The following is a 25483-nucleotide window of genomic DNA, read 5'->3' as shown; positions in this document are numbered from 1 at the left end:
GCTCAACCTTGTTTTGGATTACTGTGTCCAGTTTGGTGAGAAAATAGAGAGCAATAATCGAAGCCTAGAAAAGATGATTGTCAGGGAAGGGTTAACCTAACAACTAAGGGGATCTGAGAACAGCCTTCAAACGCATGCAAATACCATGAAGGGAAGAATTCTTTCCCCACTTTCATGGATGGAACTTAAATTGCTGTAATGAATGCTGAACTTGTATGTTTTGTTTCTAATGGTATGGCTGTTAAAGCAGCAGAGTAGATTGCCTGGAGAGATCCCTAAGTGCAAGACAGACAAATCTCTCTTGGGAATGTTGCAGGTACAGCAGGCCCCAGAAGGGTGGGATATGGTGTGTCCAGCCAAACTTGGGGTCCCGAGCTAGGGTTGGGAGTCTGAAAGTCAGGTGAGGGGCTGGCCCATTCAGACAGATGACTTGCAGCTGAGAAGGGAAGATGGAAATGAGCCTCCACCCAAATTTGCAGCCCTGTGTTTGAAGTTTTGAATGCAGAATACTTAAATGAAGGTGTTTGCAAAAATGGAAAGCTGGATGACTCTTACAAACAGACCTTCTTCCCCACCCTCACCGTGCTCTGCCCTGTGCGCTCACTCATCTAGGTTTACTTGGCTTTTTTTGTTTACACTTTTTCCATGCTATCTGTTCCCTATTTTATTTAGTAGTATTATTGCTATGTCAAGTTTAATATGTAAAATTTTTAGGGATATCACGTCCATGAGAAGAATTTTGAAAACTGGAATCTAAAGCTAAACTCCTAAAAATACTGTCAGAGACCAAAAGCAACCCCAATTTCAATTAGGCAATAGGAAATGCAATTTTTCATTTTAGAGCACATATTTAGAACATCATTGGCCAGTATACCTGTTGAAGAAACTCCAGTCCATTTATTTTACTGGGTTATAATTTATTTCAAAGCTTTTGTGCATTTTTTTCTTTTCTTTTTCTTTTTATTAATGATTTTAATAATAAAACCAATGTATAACAGATAAACCTATTTAAGTTTAAAAGGTTGGGAAAATTTCTACTACCTGAGTAATGATTCTTATTTATGTTTTAGTTCAGTAAGTGAAAGAGGAATCAGCATTCAAAGTATTAGTTTAAATGAATGTTCTGAAGTATACAGCATCATAGGAAAAAATGTATATTATTGGAATGTACATGATCTTCAGCTTTTAAACCTCTGACTAGTTACGTAGTCTGATGTGGCTAGATGATGATTGTTGTATGGCGCATACACAGAATCACTGTTTTAGGTATAGGTTGAGTCTTTTTTGAGGAATCTTTGTTTTCACTTGAGTTACTTGTTATTCTGCTTTGTTTAGTATAGCCTGAGATACTCAGGCAGAGGTATAATGTGAAATATGTAATATATACTAATTTCCATTAAGTGTAGTTTTGAAGGCTGAACATGAGAACTTTGAGACCTTTTTCTTTCTTTTGGCACAAGTAACTGTTATATTGAGTAATTGTGAAGATGTGGTGTTACACAGATGTCCAGAGTCTCCTCCTTAATCTAACCTTTGACCTCAACAGGATGTTTTTTTAAGAGAAAGAATCACTTGTGTGAGAAGTATACCTGTCTGTTCAAACTGGAATGCCATGGACTAGGCTGATTAAAAAATAAATTAATGTTGATACAAGTATCCACATCTACTGAACTCTAAAGAGGAGCTAATGTTAACTGCGACATGAAATTGATAAATATATCATATGCTGAAAATTCTAGCTGCCTTCAGAAAAATAGGTTTACTTAGGAAAAAAAATTAACAATAACCATCAAAATAAAAGTCTTTTCTCTGTGAACTTAAGACTGTGGAAGGAAGTCTTGAAAAGAGATTTAAAAACGTGTTGTTGCATTTCCGAGGAGTATGGTAATTCTAGTTAAATGAGTTAGGAAGGATAATTTATGCTGGGTGTCTGCTTTGTTAATGTTCAAGCACTTCACTGTTACTGAGTCTATGGATGTTAATAATAGCAAAACATCTTCCACACAGCATGTTTTTAGGAAAACTTTGTTGTTCTTACATACATAAATCATCATTCTTTTTCACCTGTTCAGCACAGTAAATATTTTTGTAAATAAACTTTGAAGTATAGTAATTAGCATATAATGCTGTTTATATAGAACTTTATCCTGTCTTGAAGGTACTCATTGGAAGAGTTCGGTGTTGAGTAGGCCTTTGAAGAATACTATAAATTTCATCTTCATAGTTGATGCATATTTAAAACTTATTGATTGAACTTAACCTGGTAAAGTAAGGACTCTATTTTATGCCGTATTTAGAAAAATTCTAGTCATCTGGCTCAAATGTAGCAATCTAAAAGTAAAGTGTCTGCAACCAGGCAATTTGGAAAAGTTTTCAATGTCTGTGGCTTATTTTTTTTCACACCTGGAATTTTTTTTCTTACCAGTCACTATAGTGGTTATTTTAAAACATATTTGAATACTTAGGATTAAATCAATGTTCTTTAAAATAAAGCTGGTATCCCTTAAAATTGTTCATTTAGAGTTTAGTCTTTTCTGTGAAGTAATATGCTCTTCTCTATTATTGAGGGAATTAAGATTTTTGTTTTACTTTTTAAATTTGTTTATTGAAATAATTTATCTATTTTACATATTGCTCAATTTAATTAACTTATGTATCAGTAATGCCACTTATTGTAGATTTAATTATTTTACTTAGACTCTTTAGGGGACATCTTGGTTTTAGCATCACCTGTAAAAAGCAAGTAAGTTGAACATTTTGAAGTTTAAACTGAAAGGTAAAAATATTGTTTCTTTACTACAGCAGAATACAGTACAATCCACAGTCCATCAACACCCATTAAAGATTCAGATTCAGATAGATTGCGTCGCAGTTCAGATGGGAAATCACGTGGACGTGGCAGAAGAAACAATAATCCTTCACCACCACCTGACTCTGACCTAGAGGTATATTATATTAGATGTCTTTGACCTGTTACATTCTCTATTTTTATCATTATTTTGCAGGGAGAAATATTATTTACACATCAAAAATAAAGTGGCATTGGAGCTCCCTTCCTTTTGTTTTCCTAACAGTATTTTTGTAGAAGATAGAATTTTTCTTCTAAAGAAACTTCTTCATGAACAGCACCTACTTCCTGTGGAAAATACTGGGGGTTTCTTCCTCCTTTTGATTAAAAATAAATAAATAAATTAAAAACCCCAAACACAAGACCAAGCTTTTCCCAAGTCAAAGAAGGGTTTGTGTTTGGACAGGAGACACTTCTAGCACAACCGTGGTTTTTGTTCTCCCATGCTATGTTCACATTCCCCTCAGTGGCCCGTGCTTTGTGTTGAGAACACATCTCCAGTGACACACCACAGCTATGAATGTCCACACTGCATTACTTTTCCTTTCCAAAAGCTTATCCCATTTGTCATCACGGGAAATATAATCTCACCAGGATTTAAGAGACTTGTATTTGAACACTTTATTTTTTTCATTAAAATATCATTTTGTGTGTAGTCAGAGGACAAATTTAAAACACATCTTTTCCATTGGCTGTAACCGAAAGGATTATTTACTGATGCCATAAATTCTTACACATGCAACATCTAAGTTCATAATTTTCATTCTTCAGGTGCCTAAAATCCATTAAAAATGAACACAGATTAAGAGGATTTAAGTGCTTAGAAGCAATTTGCTTTATTTTCATTTTAGAAGTCATTTTCAAGAGCAGTTATATGGACTTTGTTTTGTAGAACTTGCAGAAATACAGAATTCAAACGCAGAATATTTAATTTTCGGAGGCTTCTCTTCATTTGTTTCAGTTTCTATCTCACATCTGGATTTGAAATAATACATTGTACATCTGATTTCTGTGTGTATTTGACAATAGCTATAATTTTATTCTAATAGAATAATTTGATATAATAGCAATTGTAGTAAAAAGCTAACAGATTGTATTACCCTATTCTGGAAAAAACTTGTTAGTTCTGAAAATAAATGGCAAGGAAACTATGGTTTTAATATATAACCATTTCAATACAATTTTCTCATTTGTGCACTTACTGATTCAAATTTTAACTTTCCATTTCAAGTATCAGCTTCACAGAGGAACACATTGATTTGATTCTCTTTTTACAGAGAGTATTCATTTGGGATTTGGATGAGACAATCATCATTTTCCATTCCTTGCTTACAGGGTCTTATGCCAACAGATATGGAAGGGTAAGTGTCAAGAAACTGATGGAAATTTTCAGTAATATTTGCTGTTTTGTGGTTGATACACAAGGAAGACCAGAACATTAGTTCATTTTTCCAGAGAGAAAACGGTACTGGTGTTTCAGGACATGAAAAATGAAGGTGTTTCACATATTCATTCTTTGCATTTACTCAGCTCTTATATTCAGTAAATAATTAAATAGCATTGAGAGTAATACTTTGACTGCTTGAGGTTTGGTTTGTAGGTACAAAGTGTCTGAAACCTGTTGATATCATCAAAATCTGCAAAGGTTTAGTCCCCTCAGAGAGTGAAGAACTTCCAGGAGTGACTGCTAAAATAACATTTTTAGTTCTGAGTGATCGGCAGTGGACTGTACTCTGTTGAGAAGGCAAGAGGAAGAATACTCTTGGACAGAGACAGATTAGTCTAAAATTTTTTACCTTAATTTTTTTTTAATCTACATATTGACTGATGTTTTTGAAAGTCTGCTTGAGTCAGATCTTTCTATTACGCACAGTCTATAAATCATAACTGAACTGATGAATATATCTACAGACTGTGGGTTTCCTCAGTAATTCTCAGAAGAGAAATGCAGTCTTAGGTGAATAAGAACAGTTTATGAATGGAATGCTCTTGTAGATTAAACTTTGTTTTTCCAGGATTGTATTTGAAAGATGATGTCTCAGCTTGTGCTAAATCCTGTTGTGCAATTTCATGTTCGCCTCATGTGAGGTATAACTAGAATGTGATTGTTTTGTAACCTTAAAAAATTCTTCATATAAAGACCAACCAGGTAGTTTTGTCTGGCTTTATGTAATCACACTCTCGTAAAGCAAAGTGAAGGGCAAAGCTACTGATTCGGTCTGTGCCTGAGTAAGGTTCTGAATTCCTCCTACTAGCTTTTTGCATTACAAAAATCTAAAGTGGTACTTCTTTGCAACCTTTCTTGCTTGTTCAGGTGCAGTGTATTTTCAGAAATGTTTGCTGTAATGGCAGCGTACCTGTTTGAGAAATATAATTAGATTTTTCATGATGTGTCAGAAAAGCAAGTTAATTTAGCAGTCTTAGTTTCCTGTGTGTTAATAGTTTCTTATTTAGGTAGTAAAAAAGACACTATAACTGTAAATGTTTCTACAATTATTGTACGGATATGTATAGACAGTAGCATTATAGAGTATTAAACATTTACAAAAAGTTGTTTTCCATTTCTCAGCCTTCTATGATGATATGACAATCTCCCTCCAAAACCAGCTTTTGCATGGCACCCCAAAATCACCAAATAAGTGGCAGATTAAGTTCAGCTCAGACTGTGGAGAACAAATTCCAGTGCTCACAAAAAAACTTGGTGCCAACAGAATCTCGGGACTTGCTTTCGGGCAGCCGAGCAGGGCTGGAAAACCTAATCAGTCATTGCTGTAGAAGTACTTGTGCAAGCATATTTTTTCCATTTGTTACTAGTTCCCTATAGTGGCTTCATTAATTGGGGCCTGAACATAAACACCTTTCTTGAGGGATGCTTGCGGTTGAGGAAAGTGGCTACTATTCAGCTGTGAAGAGGCATAAGTACGTATGCTGCAAGGAGGTGGGTGACTCCTGATTGCAGCTCCATCACTGTTGGCACTGTTTACTTGAGATGTAGCTTTCACCCAGCTGGCTCTGGTTGCATGGCATGTGGCAGAATACTTCTGCACTGCTAAAAACCAACAGACCGTTGATGTTAAGAGGGATGATGGCATTAGTACTTATACTGTGGATAAATGCCCCTCTTTGGTGAGGAGTGAAAGCATGCAAGTCCTTGGCTCTCAGATGCCATCATGGAAGTGTGCCATTCTTCCTTTGTTTTTGAAAAGTTTCATTCATATCACAATTTCTCGTGGCTTACTGACAGCTTCAGACAACAGTTAGCAATTTCATAGACATTAGAGGAAGATAGCATCAAATGTTCAAAGCAAACATGCTAAAACATGTATCTGTCATATGAAATTGTAACATTTATTTGCAGCTGTGGGAGGTGCACATTTTTTTAAAGAGTGTTTCCTAATGATTTCTGGCCTTTAAAATCAGAAATCCATATCATAAGTCAATCTGAAAAAAAATTGAGGGGCATTTTTGTTCTTTTCACTTTTATTCCGCCTTTTTGGGCGGTCTAACATCACAGTCTCATATGTTTCTGCACTGTGGTGAAGGCTAGAAATGCCCTTTTAAAAAATTAAATCTATGCTGCTCACAAAAGCTGGATCTTCAAACAAACAAAAATATCATAATTAAATAGTAGGGGATTTGGCAAGTTGGCATTCAGCTCTCTCCCTAATGCCTGAGTTTCATGGTGAATGACTATGAATGATGAGCAGCCCTGCTGCTGAAGGGATTGATTTTCTTTTCCTTATTCTCTACCTTGTTCCTCATAACTTCTTGCTTGTGCCATCCTTTTCTGCATATTCTTACTTTCTCATCTGTTTTTATCACCTGCTCTCCTTTTGCTGCTATTGTGCTCTGCTTTTGTCCTTCAGCTTTGTTGGAACAAAATAATACCCTTGTTGTTATTTTGCACAGTCATGGTATAAACAGCTACATTTTTATTTAAGGGTGATTTGAATTTTGTGAATTTCATGGAAATGTATTAAACTAGTATAGGAATATGGTTTGTACTTCCAGAGGAGAAGATAAAGAAACAAACCAAAACATTTCCCGTTGCTTTTGGATTTTTTTTTAATGTGTACAGAGAGAGATCAATTGATCAAATATCAAGTTATCAGTTACTTTAATTGACATTAGGGCTTCTAACACCTCAAAATTTATGTATTGCACCAGATGTCAGCTGATTAAGTTTTGGAATTTGGAAAAAGTTGGAGCCCATCTTTAGTATCTTGGAGCAGGTGGAAATACATCTCAGTATTGGCCCTAGAATACTGTGTTCTTTATGTACATTTCCATTCTCCGTGAAAGCATATATATTCAGAGGCTTTAAAGGAATTTTCTTTTAAATTATAAGGTATTTTAATGTGATTTAATATATTTTAGAGATTGAGAAAAACAAAGCCTGGTTTCACTTAACCCTTCATTTGTGACCTGTAGGCTTAAGTGGAAAATAAGCCTTGTACCCAAAGTGAACTTTCCTGTTTTTCAGCTTCTTGTTTCTCCACAAAACAAAGAAATCAAGTGGGTAGAATTTAGAAATGACATACAGACAATGTTTTGGCTCCAATACCAGTATTCAAAACAAGAGGCCTGCTTAAGGAGTTTGACATTGGTATTTCTTTTCTTTAGCTAAACTGTACCTCCCTCAGAGATTTGTACCTGATTTTGACCATACCTGAAAAGACACTCCACCTGAACCTGCAAATCCCAATCAACAAGAACAGATTGTCAGCTTTCCTCCTCATTGTGTGACACCTCACAATAATTAGTTAGCAATTAGTGGCTTAAAATTGCAAAAGAAGGTTCGGTATGGGATTTTTTTTTAAACCTTATTCTAGCCTTGTCTTTTCTTAATGTTTTCAGCCTCCACTGTAATGCCTGACATTGGGGTTCAATATACTGCAGTGCCTTAAACCAAGGCTCTTGTGCTTTTCACTAGAGCATTTGCAAGATTGTGACTACACAGATATTTAAAACCCTAATGCAGATAAGGTTTTTGCTTCTGTTAAATATGTGGGTATCCAGAGCTGCAGCTTAACACAGTTTTTTTCCTAAGTGGAACTTTCTATAGAAAAAGATTGTGTTTAATCAAGGAATTAAGTTTTCTTTGAAAAGCAACCTGCTTTGTTTTTTCTCTTAGCTTTTATGATATTTAATCTGACATTTTCAGTAGGTGACAATGATTTTCTTATTTGTTTTTCTCCAATTAAATTAACCTAATAAATGGCATTATTTTAATATTACTTTAGAGAAATCCCCATACTGTTTTGTCTGCCATTTAAAAATACCTTGGAGTGAAATGGTTTACAGAAAGAGTTACCAAAAACTATTTTTTCAGACTCAGAAGTATAACAAAATGTTTAATAAAAATATTTAATTTAAGTCATACGTACATTAAAACTTAAAATTTATATTTGGAGCCATTTGTTTAAAATCAACCACATGGGTTCATAACCAACGTCATGTTCTGTCTGCCTATTTATTCTGCTTTTCAAAATTATATTCCTATTTATGGATGGAAGCTCAGAATGGAATTAATTCCACACTGTTACATTGCTGGCTGATAATCAAGATGTATCTAGTGATCCTCATTTGCATCTTAGACACTTAGTTCATCTAACTCCTTTTAATAACTGGAGCAGAGAGTTCAGTGGTGCAAATTCTGTTAGTACTCAGGGACAACCGAAATCCTTGTCTGGTTTCAAAAAAGAAGGGTTAATGAGCTATGAAGGATGGTGGGGTGGTAACTGGGCACAAAGGTAAACAGGAATGTCAGAGAGAAAAGTAGCCTCAGGCCTACCTAGAGAGAAAATCTCACCTGCTTTCCACCTCACATGCCTACAAAAGTAAAATACGCAGGTCTACGAATAGAGCAATATTAAAACAGAGAGACAGAATATTTTTGTTCATATTTTAAAGTCTTTCCATTTGAATTGAGAAGCCAAATATTCTTTTTCTGGCAGTGCCAGTTTAAATAGAAGCCTTATTTTTAAAGGCAAAGTTCATCAAAATAGCATGATGCAATTTCTATTTCCCATTTATACGGGCTATTTTTTTGATACTGGAAAACTTACTTACTCTTAACATATGTAAGTGCAAGAATAGATGTTTTGTCTGTTCTATGCAGCTTTGTTTTTAAATGCTTCTTTCCAAAATTCTTTTTCTGGTTCATTTTACTTAGGTTTTGGCATTTCCAGAAGGCAAACAAGCTGCCAAATCACCACTCTTTTCCAATTCTTCGCTGCTGACACATTTTGCCTTTTAACCAGTAGTTATAGAAAAATGTTTGAAGGTTCAGAGATCATGTTGAAACACCTATTAATTTGATTGAGAGGTGGAAAAAGAAACCAGGGACTGCATCTCTTGGTTTTTAACTTTGAGTTGTCATCAGGTTTAGAATATTAATTTATTTTAAGTAAAATATGGGTTGTCACTTCTGCAGTTCTATTTCAAATATGATTCCTAACAAACTAACATTGTTAACAGAGGGTGTCATGAGATAATATAACATGTTCTTTCAAACTCATGCTTCTGTGCGCTCGGATATACTTGGCATTATAAACAAGAAACTCTGCATCTAACGTATATATTAGGCTTTCTTTTTGTTTTTTCAGATTGAAAATACATAAAACAAAAAAAAAGTCAAAACAAGACAAACATCTGTAATACATTTAGTAACCACAATGCTGAACATGCTTTTTGAGTTTATTAGCTCAGTAAGGAATAAGTTGTTATGGTAATTTCTGTAGAGAAGTTAAAGTGTGTTACGTATTAATAACAAACAATAGATTTGTTCACTCTGCATGGGTGGGCCGAACTGAAAGCATAATTAAAGCATGGTTTTGTGGAGAATCAAGGAGTGGTTTTAAATATAATTGCTATTTGCAAATAAAACATTAATGGTGATTTGCTTTAAAGTCACTAGGTATTCCCAGGACTGAATCCTTTCACTTGTGACCAGTGAGAGTTTAATTTGAGCAACAATAGCATCATCATGTCCCCAGTTGATTGTAAACACTTGTAAAATCTGGATAAATTTTAGCTGAAATGGATTTGCCCTTTCTGCGTGGAGGGCAGAGAGCCCATGCCAGGGATGCACAAGGGTGGCCACCGAGGTCGCACTGCAGAATCACAGTATGGGTAGTTAAAGTCGTATTTTTGGGAGTTACTGGTTAAGTGTTATAGTACAGGATTAGAGAGTTGCTGAAGTTAAACTGAACAAGTGGATGCTGCATTTAACACATCAAGTAATCTCTCTTGAAAAGCAATTCCTCCAGTTTGTATTCTGGTATGTACGTTAGGCATGGAATTGATGGTGTACTTGCTTAATTTCTTCTTTAAGGATCCGCCCACCTCTGTGTCTCTTGGACTCCGGATGGAAGAGATGATTTTCAATTTGGCGGACACGCATCTCTTCTTTAATGATTTAGAAGTAAGTGTTCATTCTTTGAAAACACATAGAGGTGATTTAATATTTGTCTCTTTACGTGTTATTAGATGGTTTGACAATTATTGTTCATTTTACAGTTTTCATATGGAAACGTTTAGAAAAATATCTGTATAATTTAGTCATTAGGATATATAATAATATCTACACTAAGTGTCTGCAATGGCATTCAAAGGTTACAATAGTTTAAATGGGAGGGTTTTGTCCTCACAGGCCTCAGTATTTATGACCACAGTAGGCAAGTTTTAGAAATTGATACACCAAAAGCGTCTATAAACATCAGAATTCAGAAGTCTGCACAGGCCATTAAATATTAAACTTCAGCCTCTATAAACAGTTAGTGGCTGGGTACAGATTTCTCACATCCCACTGTGGGCAAGTATTACCTTAAACCCGAGGGGAATCATTAATGTTGTGTACGCTGTCCGTCTCAGTGGCCTACTACTGGGGGTCCTCCGCCTTCCCTGGCAGCAGGTACGATTTGTTAGGCACTAGGGTTTCTCTACCCCTCCCCTGTGGTGTGAGCGAGGAGCTGGTGTTGGCACGCCAAGGGCTTTTTCAGCCTACATAGGCTATGGTTTGGCGATGCTTGTGAGATCACTCTAAAACTATCCAAACTGCTGAAAGAGACTGTCACTATAATGCCTGGCTGTTTCATCTTAAAAGGGAAGAAAGCAATTTCTGATCATATTTTAATAACACAAAAACATGAAAACAGTCAGATTTCTTTCCCATCATAATGAGGACAGCTGTTTATTTAAAATCCAACTGTTAAGCAAGCTTGTGGTGGGGCTGCCAACACACATTAATCATCAAGTTGTTGTTTTGCTAGATTTTAGAATAGTGTGTTATTCCAGACAGGCAAAAGAATCTAAAAGATTCAAATGCAACTTTTGCTGATCAAAGTTAATTGGCAGCAATTGGCCTTTAAATATTTCCTGATGTTTCCCTTTTCAAAATCAAGCAAAATACACCTTATTTAATAGATGAGCCAAAATAATTTGAAAAATGCCAGTGTGTGATAGACCTCAAATGTGGTTTGTCCAACATCTGTCCTATATTTTGATTTCTTTTCATCTAAAAAGAAACCACTCACAGATGATTTGGCATCTTAGAATGTAATGAAATTATTTAAATGTGCTTTATTTTTTCTTCCCTTCCTTAGTGGAGTATTTCTTTTTTATACTTACAATAAAATAGATGATTTCTTTACATTTTAAAGTAGTGTTTTCTTTCATTAAGGTAGTTGTATGTACAGATATGATTGGCTTGGATATAAGAAACTCCATTAGCGAGTTGCATGTATAAGACTGATTTTTCAGATTTGTAGAAAAGTATAACAATGCTAGTTATTTTCCAAATCTGTTTCTGATTTCTGGTTATATTTCATTTTATTCCGAGCAGAAAGAGAAAGTACTACTGTATCTTACCAGCATATTCAATAAAGATTGGTGTGTTTTCATTTGCTGTGCGTAGCCAGATACTTGTAGCCACCACTTCATATGTTATTGTCACCCTCTCTGACTTTAATGGAAGTTAATCAACTGCATCTTAGGGATAGCAGATTATCTTCTGCTAATTGGTGTGTTACACCCTTAACAGTACAGCACAGCAGTTCATTCGCGGAAGAACCCTGAAGCTGTGTATGGAAAAAATACTGATCCAGGTGGTTCATGGAAGAAGAGGAGCTCATTGAATGAGCTTGGTTCTTTGCACTTACCCCATAACAAGCCAGTTTATCTCACCTCTCCAAACTCAAGTGTAATAGTCTATGTCTATATTCTAGTCTGTCTTCTTCATACACAGAGGCACTTAGGAGTGAGCAGTTGTGTTCATATCCTTATACATGAGCTCTAAGTCCTTATTTCTGAGGAACATAAGTTCTGATCTGAAAGATCATGGTCTGTCCAAGGGAGATAAGAGCATGTTCAGTGGTGCAGGGGAGTGGGTTTGTGCTTGTGGATTGCCATAGAGAAGTCTTCAGAGAAGTGCACAAGGAGAGGGCATAACGGAGCCTGTACTTCATGGGAAGCAGCATGTAAGGACTAGACCTGGCCACAGACTGAGGCTTTCAGTTCACCATAAATTTCAGGTTTTTTGAAACACGTTGCAGGCATGTGGTGTTCTTGAAGGAACGTGTCCTCCTGGAGCCGCAGTTTGTTTTTCTTGTGAGTATCACCATTATTAGCAAGGCCTGTCTGGTTCCCAAGGCCTGCGACCTTGGGGCAGATTCCTCGCATGCATCTGAGCAACTCAAAGTCCTTGCTTGGTGGTTTGGAAGTTCAGTCTGCCCTACAGCTTGACAGGCTTCCATGAAACCTGTGGGCAATTTGGGTTGGCTGTGCCTCAGGCTCAGAGCATCTGTTCTTGCTGATGAAGGGCTGAGTCTGGAAGATCTAGTGGTGACCTGCTCAGGCCTAAGCTTTCCAATTCATGTTCATAAGCATCTGGCTGTTAGGAATCGAGAAGTTTGTAGGCAATGTTGGCAGTGAGCCACAGAGCTTGGGCATCCTTGCCCAGAAATAGTATGAAGACAGGCAAAGCTGCATTTGGAACATGTCTAACCCACAGTGTAGACATGTCTTTGGGTCTAGGCATAATTCAAAGTGGGAAACTGAAAGCTGATGCTCTCTGGCTCACCCAGGCTCAGAGGGAACCCTTCCTGGCATATAGACAGGCTGGGTTTATGGGCAGGCAGTCGTCTGTCATAACTTTGGCCTATGATGCACATTTTCTCAGATACCACAAGTTAATGTTTTTTAATAAAAATCTTCTTTTCATCCAACGTGTTCCAGAAAGTTCTAATCAGAACTTAACTCTTGTTATCCAAGTTATGGGGAAAGTATTTTGTCTTCTTAGAAACTGCTGAAGACTGATTTAACTTTTTGAATGCAAAGGGCAGAGTTGCAGCAGTGATCTCCAAAGCACTGCTTGATTTGTGTATGACCCAACTGGCTTTTCAAAGCTCAACCTAGAGATTAATTTAATGTTATTAGGTTAAATTCTAAACTTCAGCAGTCATGTTTTAGTCTGTATAAAGTGAATCAATGCCAACACATATCAATTGCAAGCTAGTTTATCCATCCTAATTTAGTAGGGGATACAGCCAGGTAAATGACTCATCTAATTTCCTATATGTTGATCTTAATGTAATAATAATGGTATTTGTAATTGGCATTTTTCAAATTCCATGAAAAAATTCAGTCAGATCTCACCATCTAGCTCTGAAGTCAGTGTTCTGTTTATGAATGGGTGAGCGGCACTTAGACTTACAATTAGTTACTGCACCCTCAGTTTGTACTACTTCTTAGTTTATTGGTTTGAGAAAAAGTAAAAGAGATGGCTTATTTCCTCTACTTTGCGCATATTTATTTAGAGTAATTAATTCCAAATAGATATGATAGCAAATAATTTCAGATCTTGAAGGAATGTTTCTTAAACAGCATGTTAGAGGGGTATGACAAATTTTTAACATACTGAAAGGAAAATATTAATGTTTACCTATGTATAATTTGATCTAAGTACCATCATAAACAATGCTTTCTTGCATTAATAGTAATTTCATAATGAAATTATAGGAGTACACTAGGCCAAACAGTAGAAAATAGTGCAGTGTTGTCAAAATTTAGGTTCAAAAATCTGCATTTGGGCTTCAAAATAGGAAGTTTAGGTTTTCAGTATTGAACATTTTCATTTAAATTTCTCATACTCTGTTTTACAGTAGAATTTTAATTGCATGCAGGAGAGAATAACTACATTGATGCAGTTCTCCCAGGAGAACCAGAGTTATCTCATCAGAAGGAAATGTGTGATTTTACATGCTGATTATGTTGTGATGGGGATAATAAGGTGTAATATTTTAATGGTATATATGTGAATGATTATGAACATTTTATTTTTAAAAGTTAGTTCAGTGCTTTACAAACTCTGTTCTAAAATGGTACCATCTCAGATCTGTTCCTTTAGAGATATTTACTGTGGCTGAAAAATGTCACTTATGAAGACTTTTTTTTTTTTCTTTTATCCTTACCTAACACTTTTGTATGAATAAGATATTTTTTTTTCTGGTCTGTGTTGAATTCTACTTAAGTAATTAAAATAAAATTAATTTGTAGTTTGGTTTTTTTTTTCTTTTAGGCTTTTTATTTCTGTCCATTTCAGGTTTTTGGTGTGGGCTTTTGTGGGGGGTTCAAAATAAGGTTATATATATTATGATACTATAAAAAAATGATTTTGACATCTCCAAGAAATGCGATAATGCATAAGGGCACAGTAATGATGATTAGCATTCATTTTCCTTCCATCAGTGAAGGATATATAACGCGCGCTCATGGCTTCGCAATTCACTTCTGTTTGTGGAGTCTCTATATGCAAAGTGATGATGTATGTATGAGAGTCGTTTATAGTGAATGGCAGCATGGTATGAGTTTTTCAGCTATGTTAGTCGATCTATTTCTCTTAATGATAAAAGATGAGGGAATGCTATCAGGTATTACTGTAAAGCAGTAACTTTAGTTCTTTGGGAGAAAAAAAAGGAAAATATGTTCTAACAATTAGGAATGCTGCTTTTGATTAGTTTCTCCTCAGATTCCTACTTAAAATCCACCTGGATATGTATCAATGTGTTTCTGGTGAAAATTCAGAGCATAGTCTCTTCTGTGTGTCAAAAAGAGCTGCGTAACTGCTTTATGATTACAAGTACGGTGTTACTTCAGATTAATGAACCTTTAAGGCATTGCACTAGCATATTACTATGCATGGACCCCTCTGGAAAGCTGCCTGCATTAAAGTTGCATGCGATTTCCATAAGATGCAGCTCTGTCTGTAACCATGGCTGGCTGGAGCAGCCACCCGGGCAGGCGGAGGCCATGGTGCTCACTTCCCACACCCAGCTACCGGGCAGCACCTTTGCTCCTCTGTCCTGCCTGCTGGCAGGGTTGGCCGGTCCTCCCACGCCAAGGAGTGAGACAAGAGCAGCCGTCTGCATTGCTCTTAACTGTCTTGCCTCTTCACTCCATTAAATAAAGTTAGATTAATACAGAAACATTTTACAAATCCTACACTTAACACATATGGGAGTATAACCGGCTCTCATGAAGCATCAAGATACTGACTTACGTAGATGCATCTTTTCACAGTTTAAAGCAAAGAATAAACAGCATTTACAGCCTCGCACTCTCACACTCTGTGTTTGCCCTGTAAACCTCCTCCCTCCACCCATATGGCAATAAATCCTTCCAGGACTCCTACTAGTCTGTAAGTGCTATCTTGGATTTACTCAGATCTAGAAGTTGATAGGGAGAAATTAACTGGCAGGTATTTTTTAATGAAAACTGCCCTTTGTGGATTGTTTCCTGCATAATTTACTATGTTGATGTGCCTGCTCTCCTTGTTTGTAGCACCCAGTCATCGGACTATCAGTATTTGTCAACACTACCTCTCCCTTGTGTTCTTTCGCAAGCTCAAGGCTGTGTGAAAGGCAGCTTTTCTACTTGAACTGTGACTGGGATGTCTGATACCCAGCAGTATGCAAAGCCCTTCTGTTTCCTAAAGAAATATAAAGGACCTCTAAGGACCACGTTGGAATGCAGACTCTCATGGCACTAAAGCAGACTATGACACCTTCTGTGCTAACACTGGGCACTGATGGGATTGCTCCAAGAAGAGGTGCTCCAAGGAGATCGTAGTGAGAGCTCAGGCCTAAGAAACTCAACCCTAGCACAGAAACCATGAAGCCTGATCACAGAGCAAAACTTCTCCAACATTAGTCCCTCTTTGGCCTTTGCCTTCAATTCTTACAGGTGAAACTAGGCTGCCTCCCTGCTGTTGGAAGCAAATGCACCATATAAATCACTTCTAGGCCTCAAGGAGACCTTTTCTTCATGACAGGAACATATATTCTTCTTTTCATCAGCCTGAGAATTTTCTCCTTTGTAGGTCTCAGTAACGCCGCGGGAGACTAAGTGACTTTCCTCCCAGGTCCTTCAGTGACCATGCACACAGCTGTCCCCAGTGTATCACGCATTGCCCTGTAGGAATGCCTTTGAAGCAATACAGCCATATGTTCTGTTTCTTTAATCTGAAGGAGAAAGGAAAACTGTTTCCCCTCAGACCTTGATACTTTAATATGCCACAGACTTAGGCTGGTAACTTTTAGCACAGTAGCACTCTGAAGCATGATTTGGGATTGTGGGCATTATGATAATACACATTATTGAATAATAACAGTCATCAGACTTATTATGTGCAGGTTACCGCACATCTCAAAGAACCATGACCACTGTAAGGTAAAATACTCCTCTTTCTGAAAGCATTTTAGCGCATCTGGTCCTAGAGTCAAATAATCTAACAAGTGAAGTGCTTGGATGCAAGCCAGCCCTTAAGTGCAGGCTTTGAGCAAGCTCCAGAGCAAGCTGGGAGAGCAGGTTGGCCACTATTAGCAGTGTGGAAGTCCATCATTTATTTTCTCACACCTTGTGGAAATGTCATAGAGCCAGCTTTGGGCAGGTGTGACAGGTATGAAGTTGCCTAGATTTAAACTTAACTAAGTTGTATGGCGGTCCAGTCAGTGATGGGAGTTGGGGGAGCTGCAGAGGTGTAGCCAGGCAGACCAAGAAAGTGGAAAATGAGGATTGTGAAAGCACAGTCCCCAGAGAGAAAAGCTTGTTCAACATCTGCACAGAAAAAAAATCAGATCAAGATTGTTTTGTGTCTGAAGCCATGCTCCAAGCCCTGAATATTTGCAGGGTAAGCCTTTGTTGGCATTATGTACTCATCAGTTGTCTGGTGCATGTATTTTGCATATATATTTGTGTAGAATGAAGTGACACAAGGTCCATTTTTGTGGTTGCCGCTACTCTATAAGTCCTGATCAGTGTGCCTTACTCTCCTCATCTCCAGGAAAGGATGACAGTGGTGATAAGGATGGTATCTACAGATAGGAGGATGATAATTCTATTATAAATTACTCAAGAGGGAAAAGAGACAGCCAAGCTTGGTGGTTGTAGTAGTTGTTATTGTGTACAGTTGTAGTTGTCTTTCTAACCATGCTTCAGCTTGGTCTCTTTAATGTCTTAGACCTCAGGAACATCCTGACAAACGCTTTCTCTGCTGACACAATTAGAAAGTGCGTGTATTCAAACAACTTTAATTGCAAATAGTCATCCAAGAAAACTTTCCAGTTTTCCATTGTATTTGCTAATTTGTTTTCTACTGCTTTTTATTGGGATTATTTCTGTAAATTGTAATTGTTCCAGTTTGAGTTATTCATACATTTCAAGGAAGTCTGTTTTTTAAAAGCACGGGGAAAAAAATAAGAAAACAACATGTAGGGCAGAAGGCCATTGGTCATCACTAATCATTGTAGTGTTTCAGGTGTCTGTACTTGTGAGCTAGTAATCAGTATGAACTCCATGTAGTCTACTGTTTGGTATTAGGGCTTCTTTTTGGGATGCCTAGGTTTTGCTGGAGTACAAATGAGCTAAAGAGTAGGCATGCTTTGTGAAGAAATACGTTGACCCACAAATTGCCCAGTATAGTAAAGAGCATTTCATAGAATCATAGAATCATTTGGGTTGGAAAGGACCTTTAAAGATCATCTAGTCCAACCCCCTTGCCATGGGCAAAGACATCTTTCACTAGATGAAGTTGCTCTAAGCCATATCCAACCTGACTTTGTTGTGACTACCACCTCCTCGGGCAACCTGTTCCAATGTCTCACCACTCTCATCATAAAGAATTTCTTCTGTGTGTCCAATCTAAACCTACCCTCTTTCAGTTTAAAACTGTTACCCCTTATACCTTCTCCTATTGCTACAGGCTTTGGTAAAAAGTCTCCCCACATCTTTCTTATACGTCCCCTTTTTATGCTGGAAAGCCACAATAAGGTTTCCCTAGAGACTACTCTTCTCCAGGCTGAAAAACCACAGTGCTCTCAGCCTTTCTTCATAGGAGAGGTGTTCCCTTGCTCTGATAATTTTTGTGGCCCTCCTCTGGACCTGCTCCAACAGGTCCATGTCTTTCTTATGCTGGAGACCCCAGAACTGGATGCAGTACTCCAGGGAGGGTCTCACCAGAGTGGAGGGGAGGGGGAGAATCACCTCCTTCAAACTGCTGGCCATGTTTTTTATGCAGCCCAGGGTATGTCTGGCTTTCTGGGCTGCATGCGCACGTTGCTGGCTCATGTCCAAATTTTTATCCACCAGTGTCCCCAAGTCTGCAGGGTTGCTCTGAATCAGTTTACCACCCAGCCTGTATTGATTCTGGTGATTGTCCCAACCCAGGTGCAGGACCTTGCACTTAGCTTTGTTGAACTTCATCAAGTTCACATCAGCCCACTCCTCAAGCCTGTCAAGGTCCCTCTGGATGGCATCCCATTTGTCAGTGGCATACATGCTAGTGAAAAAAAGATTTGTGATAGACAGCAAGCTAACTTTTAGTGCTATTAAATCCATCTCCAAGATGGTAGCCTAAAGAAATTTCTGTCAGATAACAAAACGTGTTTTGTCTGCACACTCTTCCAAATTGCACATTCAAAGGTGTTCCTTTTGGTGACAGAATTAAAGTTATTGTCCTCTTCCCAGGAAATAAAATACCAAATGCTGACATACTTTTCATGGTAACAATTGTACCTGCCCATTACAGCTAGGTTCTGCAGAGCCTGAAATATCAGATTTCAGGATTGGCCAGTACAGGAGATGATAGTGTTCTGAAGGGCAGCATTAAGGTACCTGGAAGTCATTGTAGTATCTGCATGAAAGAAGTATATAGACAGGGTCTGTTTCTGGAATTACAGATCTGCCTGAGGTATGGCAGCTTTAACTGCAACAGAAACCTTAGTGTTGTGCTGCAGCGGCAGGCTCTGAAGGGTAACATAAAAATTGATATACTATGAATGACATGAGACAGCACTTTGAAAATTCTCTTATAACCAGTAACGAAACAATATAGTTGTTCTAAAAACCTGTCTAATGCTTGATGGAAATTGAGATGCGAAACTCACTGTAAGAAATTTAACAAACTGAGAAGTTTGCAGTCTATTTTCATGCTTTTGCTGTCAATTCATTAGCAGATTTCAAAACACTGGCTTACGTTATATTGCTGACACATATAAATGCCTCCCCGTACTGAATTTTTACTTTTGAGGAGCTGCAAAATCCTTGATATGTGCCATAGAGCTCCTCTGCTAATTCAGATTGTGCCCTAAGCACGGATGTGATACACTGCTTGACGGTTCTACATATTAAACTAGGTAATGATGGGATTCATCCTGAAGGCCTCTTAGTACCAGAACTGTAATTTCAGATTTGAATGGGCTTTTTTTATTATTTAAATTATACAAGAAGTCTGAAATAATGAACAGTGATGCCAAACGATGGAGTAACTATAGTTGATACTAATGGTAAAAGCAGTTAATGTTGCTATCAATTAATGTATTGCTTTCCGTTTATTCTTGCATAGAGAGGCTTCTCTTTGGCTTTTACTATTTCATGGAGCTGATGTGAACAAAATAGTTTTTACATTTTCTTTAAATATTATGAATACCACTGAACAAAAGCCTATCTACTACTACAGATATAAATACTGTAGTTATGACTCATTCATAAGTTCCCAAAGTAATCCATTATTAGTTTATAACCTAAAAATCTAAAAAGTTTCACAAATTCAAATAACATTCCTGAGCAGTAGATTCTGTGTTTTGGTCTCTGATTAAGCTGACAGGTGTAAAATCTCATACAGCCAGTCATGCCCGCGGCACAGCTGTAAATGCTGAGGAGTGCAAGTTATTCCAGCTAAGATCAACATTAATTTACACTCAAATATCTTTCCCAGCCCACCCTTTCTTTTCATATAATGCAGTTACTTTGTGCTGATTCCACCACTTTGAGGCAAAACATTGTTTTTTCCTCACCAGACTCTTTCAGTGCAAAACCCAGAAGATAAACTGAAGAGAACTTAATAGTCACCTTTAAAAAAATTTTCTCCTTTTTGATTTGGGTACCATCTTAAACCACAAATCTCAGATTTGCATTATTCAGGTTAGTCTCTGAAAATTAAGTATCTTTTATTTTAGGAAAGCTAGGCGAAACTGTCATCCTTACATGCCATTTTGCAGGGTGAGAGCACATTAGCCAATCCTCACATAAGTAGAAAGATTTGAAACCACAGCATAAGCATCTTAGCAGTATGCATGGTAGGTAGTTTCTATCAACCTCTTCAGCCTCCGTTTAATTTTATCACAAATTCACAATGTTATCAGTGCAGTTGTCTGATAGCGTGAGAGCCATCATGCAGTTTGTGCCTTGTGTGGTTATGTGTGACTGCTACAATTGTAGTTTTAAATTTTAAGAAAATGTGTATGCACATGCATTTTAAACAGATCTGTTTGTGCTGGGCTTTTTGTAGGAATCATATTAAAATGTTACTATAGGGAGAAAAATTAAGAAGTGTCTTTCATTCATTTTGTTTTAAAAGCACGAAAGGAGTGCTGGAGTGCTTGAAGTTGGTTCCCAAAATGTTTGAGTTTCATGGTCTCGGGAGATTTCTACTGTTTCAGTGTGGTTACAATAAGGCCTCTATCTGAATTTCATCCAGTTCAATGGTCTAATGAAACTTTAAAGAAAGGGGGAGGGGATTATTCCCTTTACTCATAGCAGTATAACTTTTATTTTTCTGTGTTTAAAAGTAAAATTTGACTGCTGTTAACTGTATTTTTAAACTTTGTCTTTAGATACGGTCAAGAAGCTGGGTGATTCCGTAGTGGACTAAAGCGATCTTATTGTGTGCTGTTAAAGCACCAGGACTTAATGAGGATTTTAAAAATGTAAAAGAAAAGCTTAAAAGAAACAATGAGGTATTGAACGAATGGAGTATTTGATTTGGGTTTTTTTTTCCCAAGATCCTTGTCCAGTCAGAACAGGGCAGTCTAGGCACTTTCTGAACATTACCTGCAGTACTCTATGCAGTCAGGAGATGATAGTTCTTATGTGATCACTGACAGCAGAGCGCAGACTGCTGACATGAGTACTGAGCTCAGCTGAAATATTATTGCCACAAGAAAGATCAGCTATATCTAAGCAGATAATCCTTTCTGAACTGTAGAAAATCACTTCAATCAGTTGAACGATCTCCTCTTTTTCTTCTGCATATTTGTATAACTCGCATTGCGAATGTAAAGTATGGATACACGGGGGAGTAACGCCTTCCCTAACATTGGTAGGCAAGGAGGAAAGCCAATTGTAGCAGCAGTTAAAATGCAAGTAAGAGCTTTTTGAATAATTTTCTCTGACTGAAATGTTTAAAAACACAAGTTAAATATTTCAATTAATTTATCAGATCAAAAATTGTATATTTTTTCTTAAAGGTGTGTTTACAAGTCCAAAACTCCCATTATGGCCTTGGTCAAACGAATAAAGTCAAGCCAGAATTACTTACAAATAAGGGCTGATGAACAGAACAAAAAAAGACAGTGAAAACATACACCGACTCTTTTTGTTCCATCACTTTAATAAATTCAGACAGAAATTTGAATACAAGCAACCTTTGACTCCCAAACAGTCAAGAGACTGATGAACAAAACTAATGTCTCTTTCCTGAATGTAATCTCCACTAGTTTGGTGCTTAACAAAGCAAATATAATGACTAACAGAAATATCTTCCACAAAAATCATAAAGCAAACAGGTTTTTTTTCTAATTGTTCCAATATACTGTAAATTCATACATCTTTCCTTACTATAAGTAGATAGGAAAAACAGGAAAAAAGTTTTGTATGGCTTTAAATTTTTAGTTTATAATCAAAACCATACCCAAGCATCTATGCTAATGTATTATTTCATGTATTGGGAAAGAGTCTAATTTTAAATACAACATTGTGCATTAAGAAAAAAGCATGAATACTGCTTGATTGATGCAAATTCAGTCTTTTTTTTTTCTTTTTAGTTAAAAGAAGTACTGTGAAAAAAAATATTTTAAAAACTTGCCAACAACAAAAATGCTTTTACTAAAGCATTAAATCAGCAGTGTGGTAATACAGCTTTTATGTCTAAACTTCATATGGTCATGCAAAGGGTTAAGCTATGTGATTTCAGGATAAAAGGTTTCCTGAGTTGACTATTATTCCTATGGTCTGCCAACAACTTTGCAATAAATGGAATGATTTTTATGGGAATGTGGTTATTCACAGCAAGACTACAGTTGGTGTCAGTATGAAAAATTCTTCTTTAGTAGATTCTCTCAGCAGGGATAACAGATCTGAAAGAAAGGCAAAAAGGAGTTACAGAGAACTCTGGCTGGTGTTGGTGACAAATTATGTTTACAAAATGATGGGGTAACCCATTGAAAAAGAACAAATCAGAACAACAGTAAATCAGAGTCTTTCTCCTCTAAGTACTGCTGTTCCAAAACAAGTTACTTGTGATTGTGTGTATCATTTAATAGCTCCCATTTCACTTGTCCATAAGGCAAGTGAGACTTCTAGGCTTTCAGTTGCAGAGGTGTGAAATAATGCTTCAGAAATCAGTAAAACTACTGCAAAGTTATACCATTGTCCTTGAGTTAACATAAAATATTGGTATGTATGAATTAAAGCAGTTCAGGAGAAAGGAGAAAAATCTTCTTCTTTGATTAGATTTTAATATTATTTTGTAGTTAGTAATTATAATTATTTACAGTTTTTATTATGTCTTAGTATAGCTTTTCTGGTTTTTACTTCTTTATGTTTTTTTTAAATTATGTTATCAGAAGGAAAGTGTGATGGAAAATGCATTAATACATAAATGAACTTAGTTGGTATTAACAGTTACTGCACTTAGGTTCGGTTTGTGATAAGCTTTCAGAATGCTTAAAAGATTAAACCATAAGTCTGCAGCACCACTGTTAGAGCTGGTATTCTCTTCCATTCGAGATGAGGAGTAAAGTTACATAGAATTCAATGATTCTTCCCAAACCATACAGCAACTTTATGGGTTTTAATTCTTCAATCATTCATAAAGTTAGTTGTTGGAGGATGGAGGCGTTTGTTACTATTTTGGTTGGGATTTTTTTTTTTAAAGCAATAGGTAGCAGCTGTTAAAGAAGTAAACACGGCAGCTTTGAGTGCTTCCTGCTCTTTGTTTCCCTCATGCGCAATTACCCCAGATCTATTTAAAACATTTCATTTGCAAACTTGTGTTAGAGCATTGCAAGACCTCGGGGTAGCATTATGGCATGAATTTCCTTTGTTGTGCTGGGATCGTCAATGATGTAGCAGCAAGGCAGAAAATCAACCTCGCTGTCTCAATATCAGGAAAAAAATTATCTAGTACAGAGCAATGGTGTTGTTGATAGGTGGAGGTTAACTTCTCTTGAGGTAAAGAGGTGACCCAAAAGTAAATATCGACTAAGATGAGGCCAAAGAAAATCAATTTCTTAAGAACATTACATTTCACATTCTCTCAAACCAGAAGAATAACATGTGCATTCTTTACTATTCAAAGAAATATTTCTTCACTAGAAATATTTAAAAAACAGTCTATGAAAGAAATACTTTTTGTTTGAAAATAGTTTTCAGAAGAGTGTGAAAGTTAAAGATGCAGCTGAAAACAGAATCAGCTCTTGATTGAATGTAATCATTCATGTTGGCCATGTGAATATTTATTGCTGGCATTACAAAAACTGAGAATATAGCAGTCCAGCTTTTCATAAAGTGCTGAGTTTTGCCAGATGACCTTCATTTAGCAATGAACAATGGACTGAAGTTTGTGTTCAGCCCACTAGGTCTGGTTCTACTGCTGTGAGAAATAGCTGTTTTCCTTGAGGCACCTATCTGATTTTGGCAGAGTTAGTCTGATTTGGCTGTGACTGGAGGATGGATCCTGGAAAGTCTTAGCAAACATTTGGCCTTCACTTCCTAATTGGATAGCTGATGTTGAATAAGAAACAACTGTAGTCACTTATTACAGAAACAGGTAGAAAGGATTGTAGACCGTAATGAAAATACATAATGAAATTTCTGGGCCATCGTACTCAAAAAAATAAGTGATTACAGGAAAGGCTGTTGAGTAAGCCTTATTCCTGGTGAGATACAAGGGATGGTTGCAGGGAGAGGAAAACTTCAGGCAGAGCTGGCTGAATTATCTCCCTCCCACCCCCAAATACCATAAGGATAGCAGCTGAACTAATCCTGGCTCACCCCGAGTAAAGCCATCCGGGGCCTTACAGAGGAATATCTATTCAAAGCTGCCTTTTCTCATTTGGCTGAAATAAGAGTGCACCTGCTGCTGATGTTGGTAACGGCTGTGACCCGAACCTCCTGACCAGACTGTGGCAAGGTATGCTTTATGAGGAGCCCATGATTCAATTTCTGGTAGTTCACCTTCAGCAACAAAGAGTTCTGGGAAAGCTGAATGTGATTATTCCAAAAGCTTCAGAAGAGCTTTTTTTTTTTTTTTTTTTACAGCATTACATTTGTAGATAAAGAACCTTAAAAATTAGGTTTATAAGTCCTACGAAGAGTAGGAGAGTTCACTTTGTAATGAACCCATCAACAGTGTCGACTCCCTTCCAGCAGGCATCACAGCAATTATCTCAGTGCATTCAGACTGAGACGCAAAGCCCATCTCTTTGCATTTAGTCTTCCACAGTAGCAATCCAGGAACAGCTCAGTTTCGCTGCAGGAAAGAAGGAAAGAAAAGAAAGGAAATACAAATTATGTTAAGGAATTATCCCTGATATGTATATGAGGGAATGGCTGGAAACAGTTTCTCGTCTGCATGATACTACAACCATGGGTGACTTGCAGAAAGCTCATGAAGTTCCACTTCATGAATGTGGGACTAAATTACACCACACATGTAGCTGTAGGTAAATGAACAGAAATGCAAAACAAAGTCTTTATTCATAGGCAGAACTGTGGCTTTGCTGGCCTGTGCAGAACCCAGCTAAAAGCTTCAACCCATCCGAAATGCATGATGCCTGAATGTTGTGGAATGTGCTGCCATGGTTTATGAGTGTTAGAGCTATGAAGAATAACAAATACCTCCTTAGCTTATTTGAGAAGATCATTCCTATAGGCTTATGCAACTTATTAACCACTTAACTCTTTTCATGTGGCCAGTGATGAGTACTTTCATACTAGGTGCCACTGAAAATAGACCCTATATGATTTCCTTTCTCAAGAAAATCAGATGGAGTGGTCTTTGCACACATACAGCTCAGC

At 37.0% G+C, this 25483-nt stretch overlaps 1 protein-coding gene across 11 annotated transcripts in view; it reads left to right on the top strand.

The window, feature by feature from the left end:
* Nucleotides 1-25483, top strand: part of EYA1 (EYA transcriptional coactivator and phosphatase 1) — an 83796-nt gene that overhangs the window by 36100 nt on the left and 22213 nt on the right. For 7 of the 11 annotated variants that reach the window (XM_075085232.1, XM_075085221.1, XM_075085223.1 and 4 more), the window contains 3 exons: nt 2803-2945; nt 4126-4209; nt 10185-10274. In XM_075085232.1, the coding sequence (XP_074941333.1) occupies nt 2803-2945; nt 4126-4209; nt 10185-10274 (317 nt within the window). The remainder of the gene's footprint in view (nt 1-2802; nt 2946-4125; nt 4210-10184; nt 10275-25483) is intronic. The other 4 variants (XM_075085231.1, XM_075085229.1, XM_075085227.1 and 1 more) reach the window with 1 other exon arrangement.

The sequence above is a fragment of the Phalacrocorax aristotelis genome, chromosome 2 (assembly GCF_949628215.1).
Source record: "Phalacrocorax aristotelis chromosome 2, bGulAri2.1, whole genome shotgun sequence".
Lineage (NCBI taxonomy): Eukaryota > Metazoa > Chordata > Aves > Suliformes > Phalacrocoracidae > Phalacrocorax > Phalacrocorax aristotelis.
Note: the sequence above shows the minus strand (reverse complement) of the source record. Positions and strands in the feature narration are given on the sequence as shown.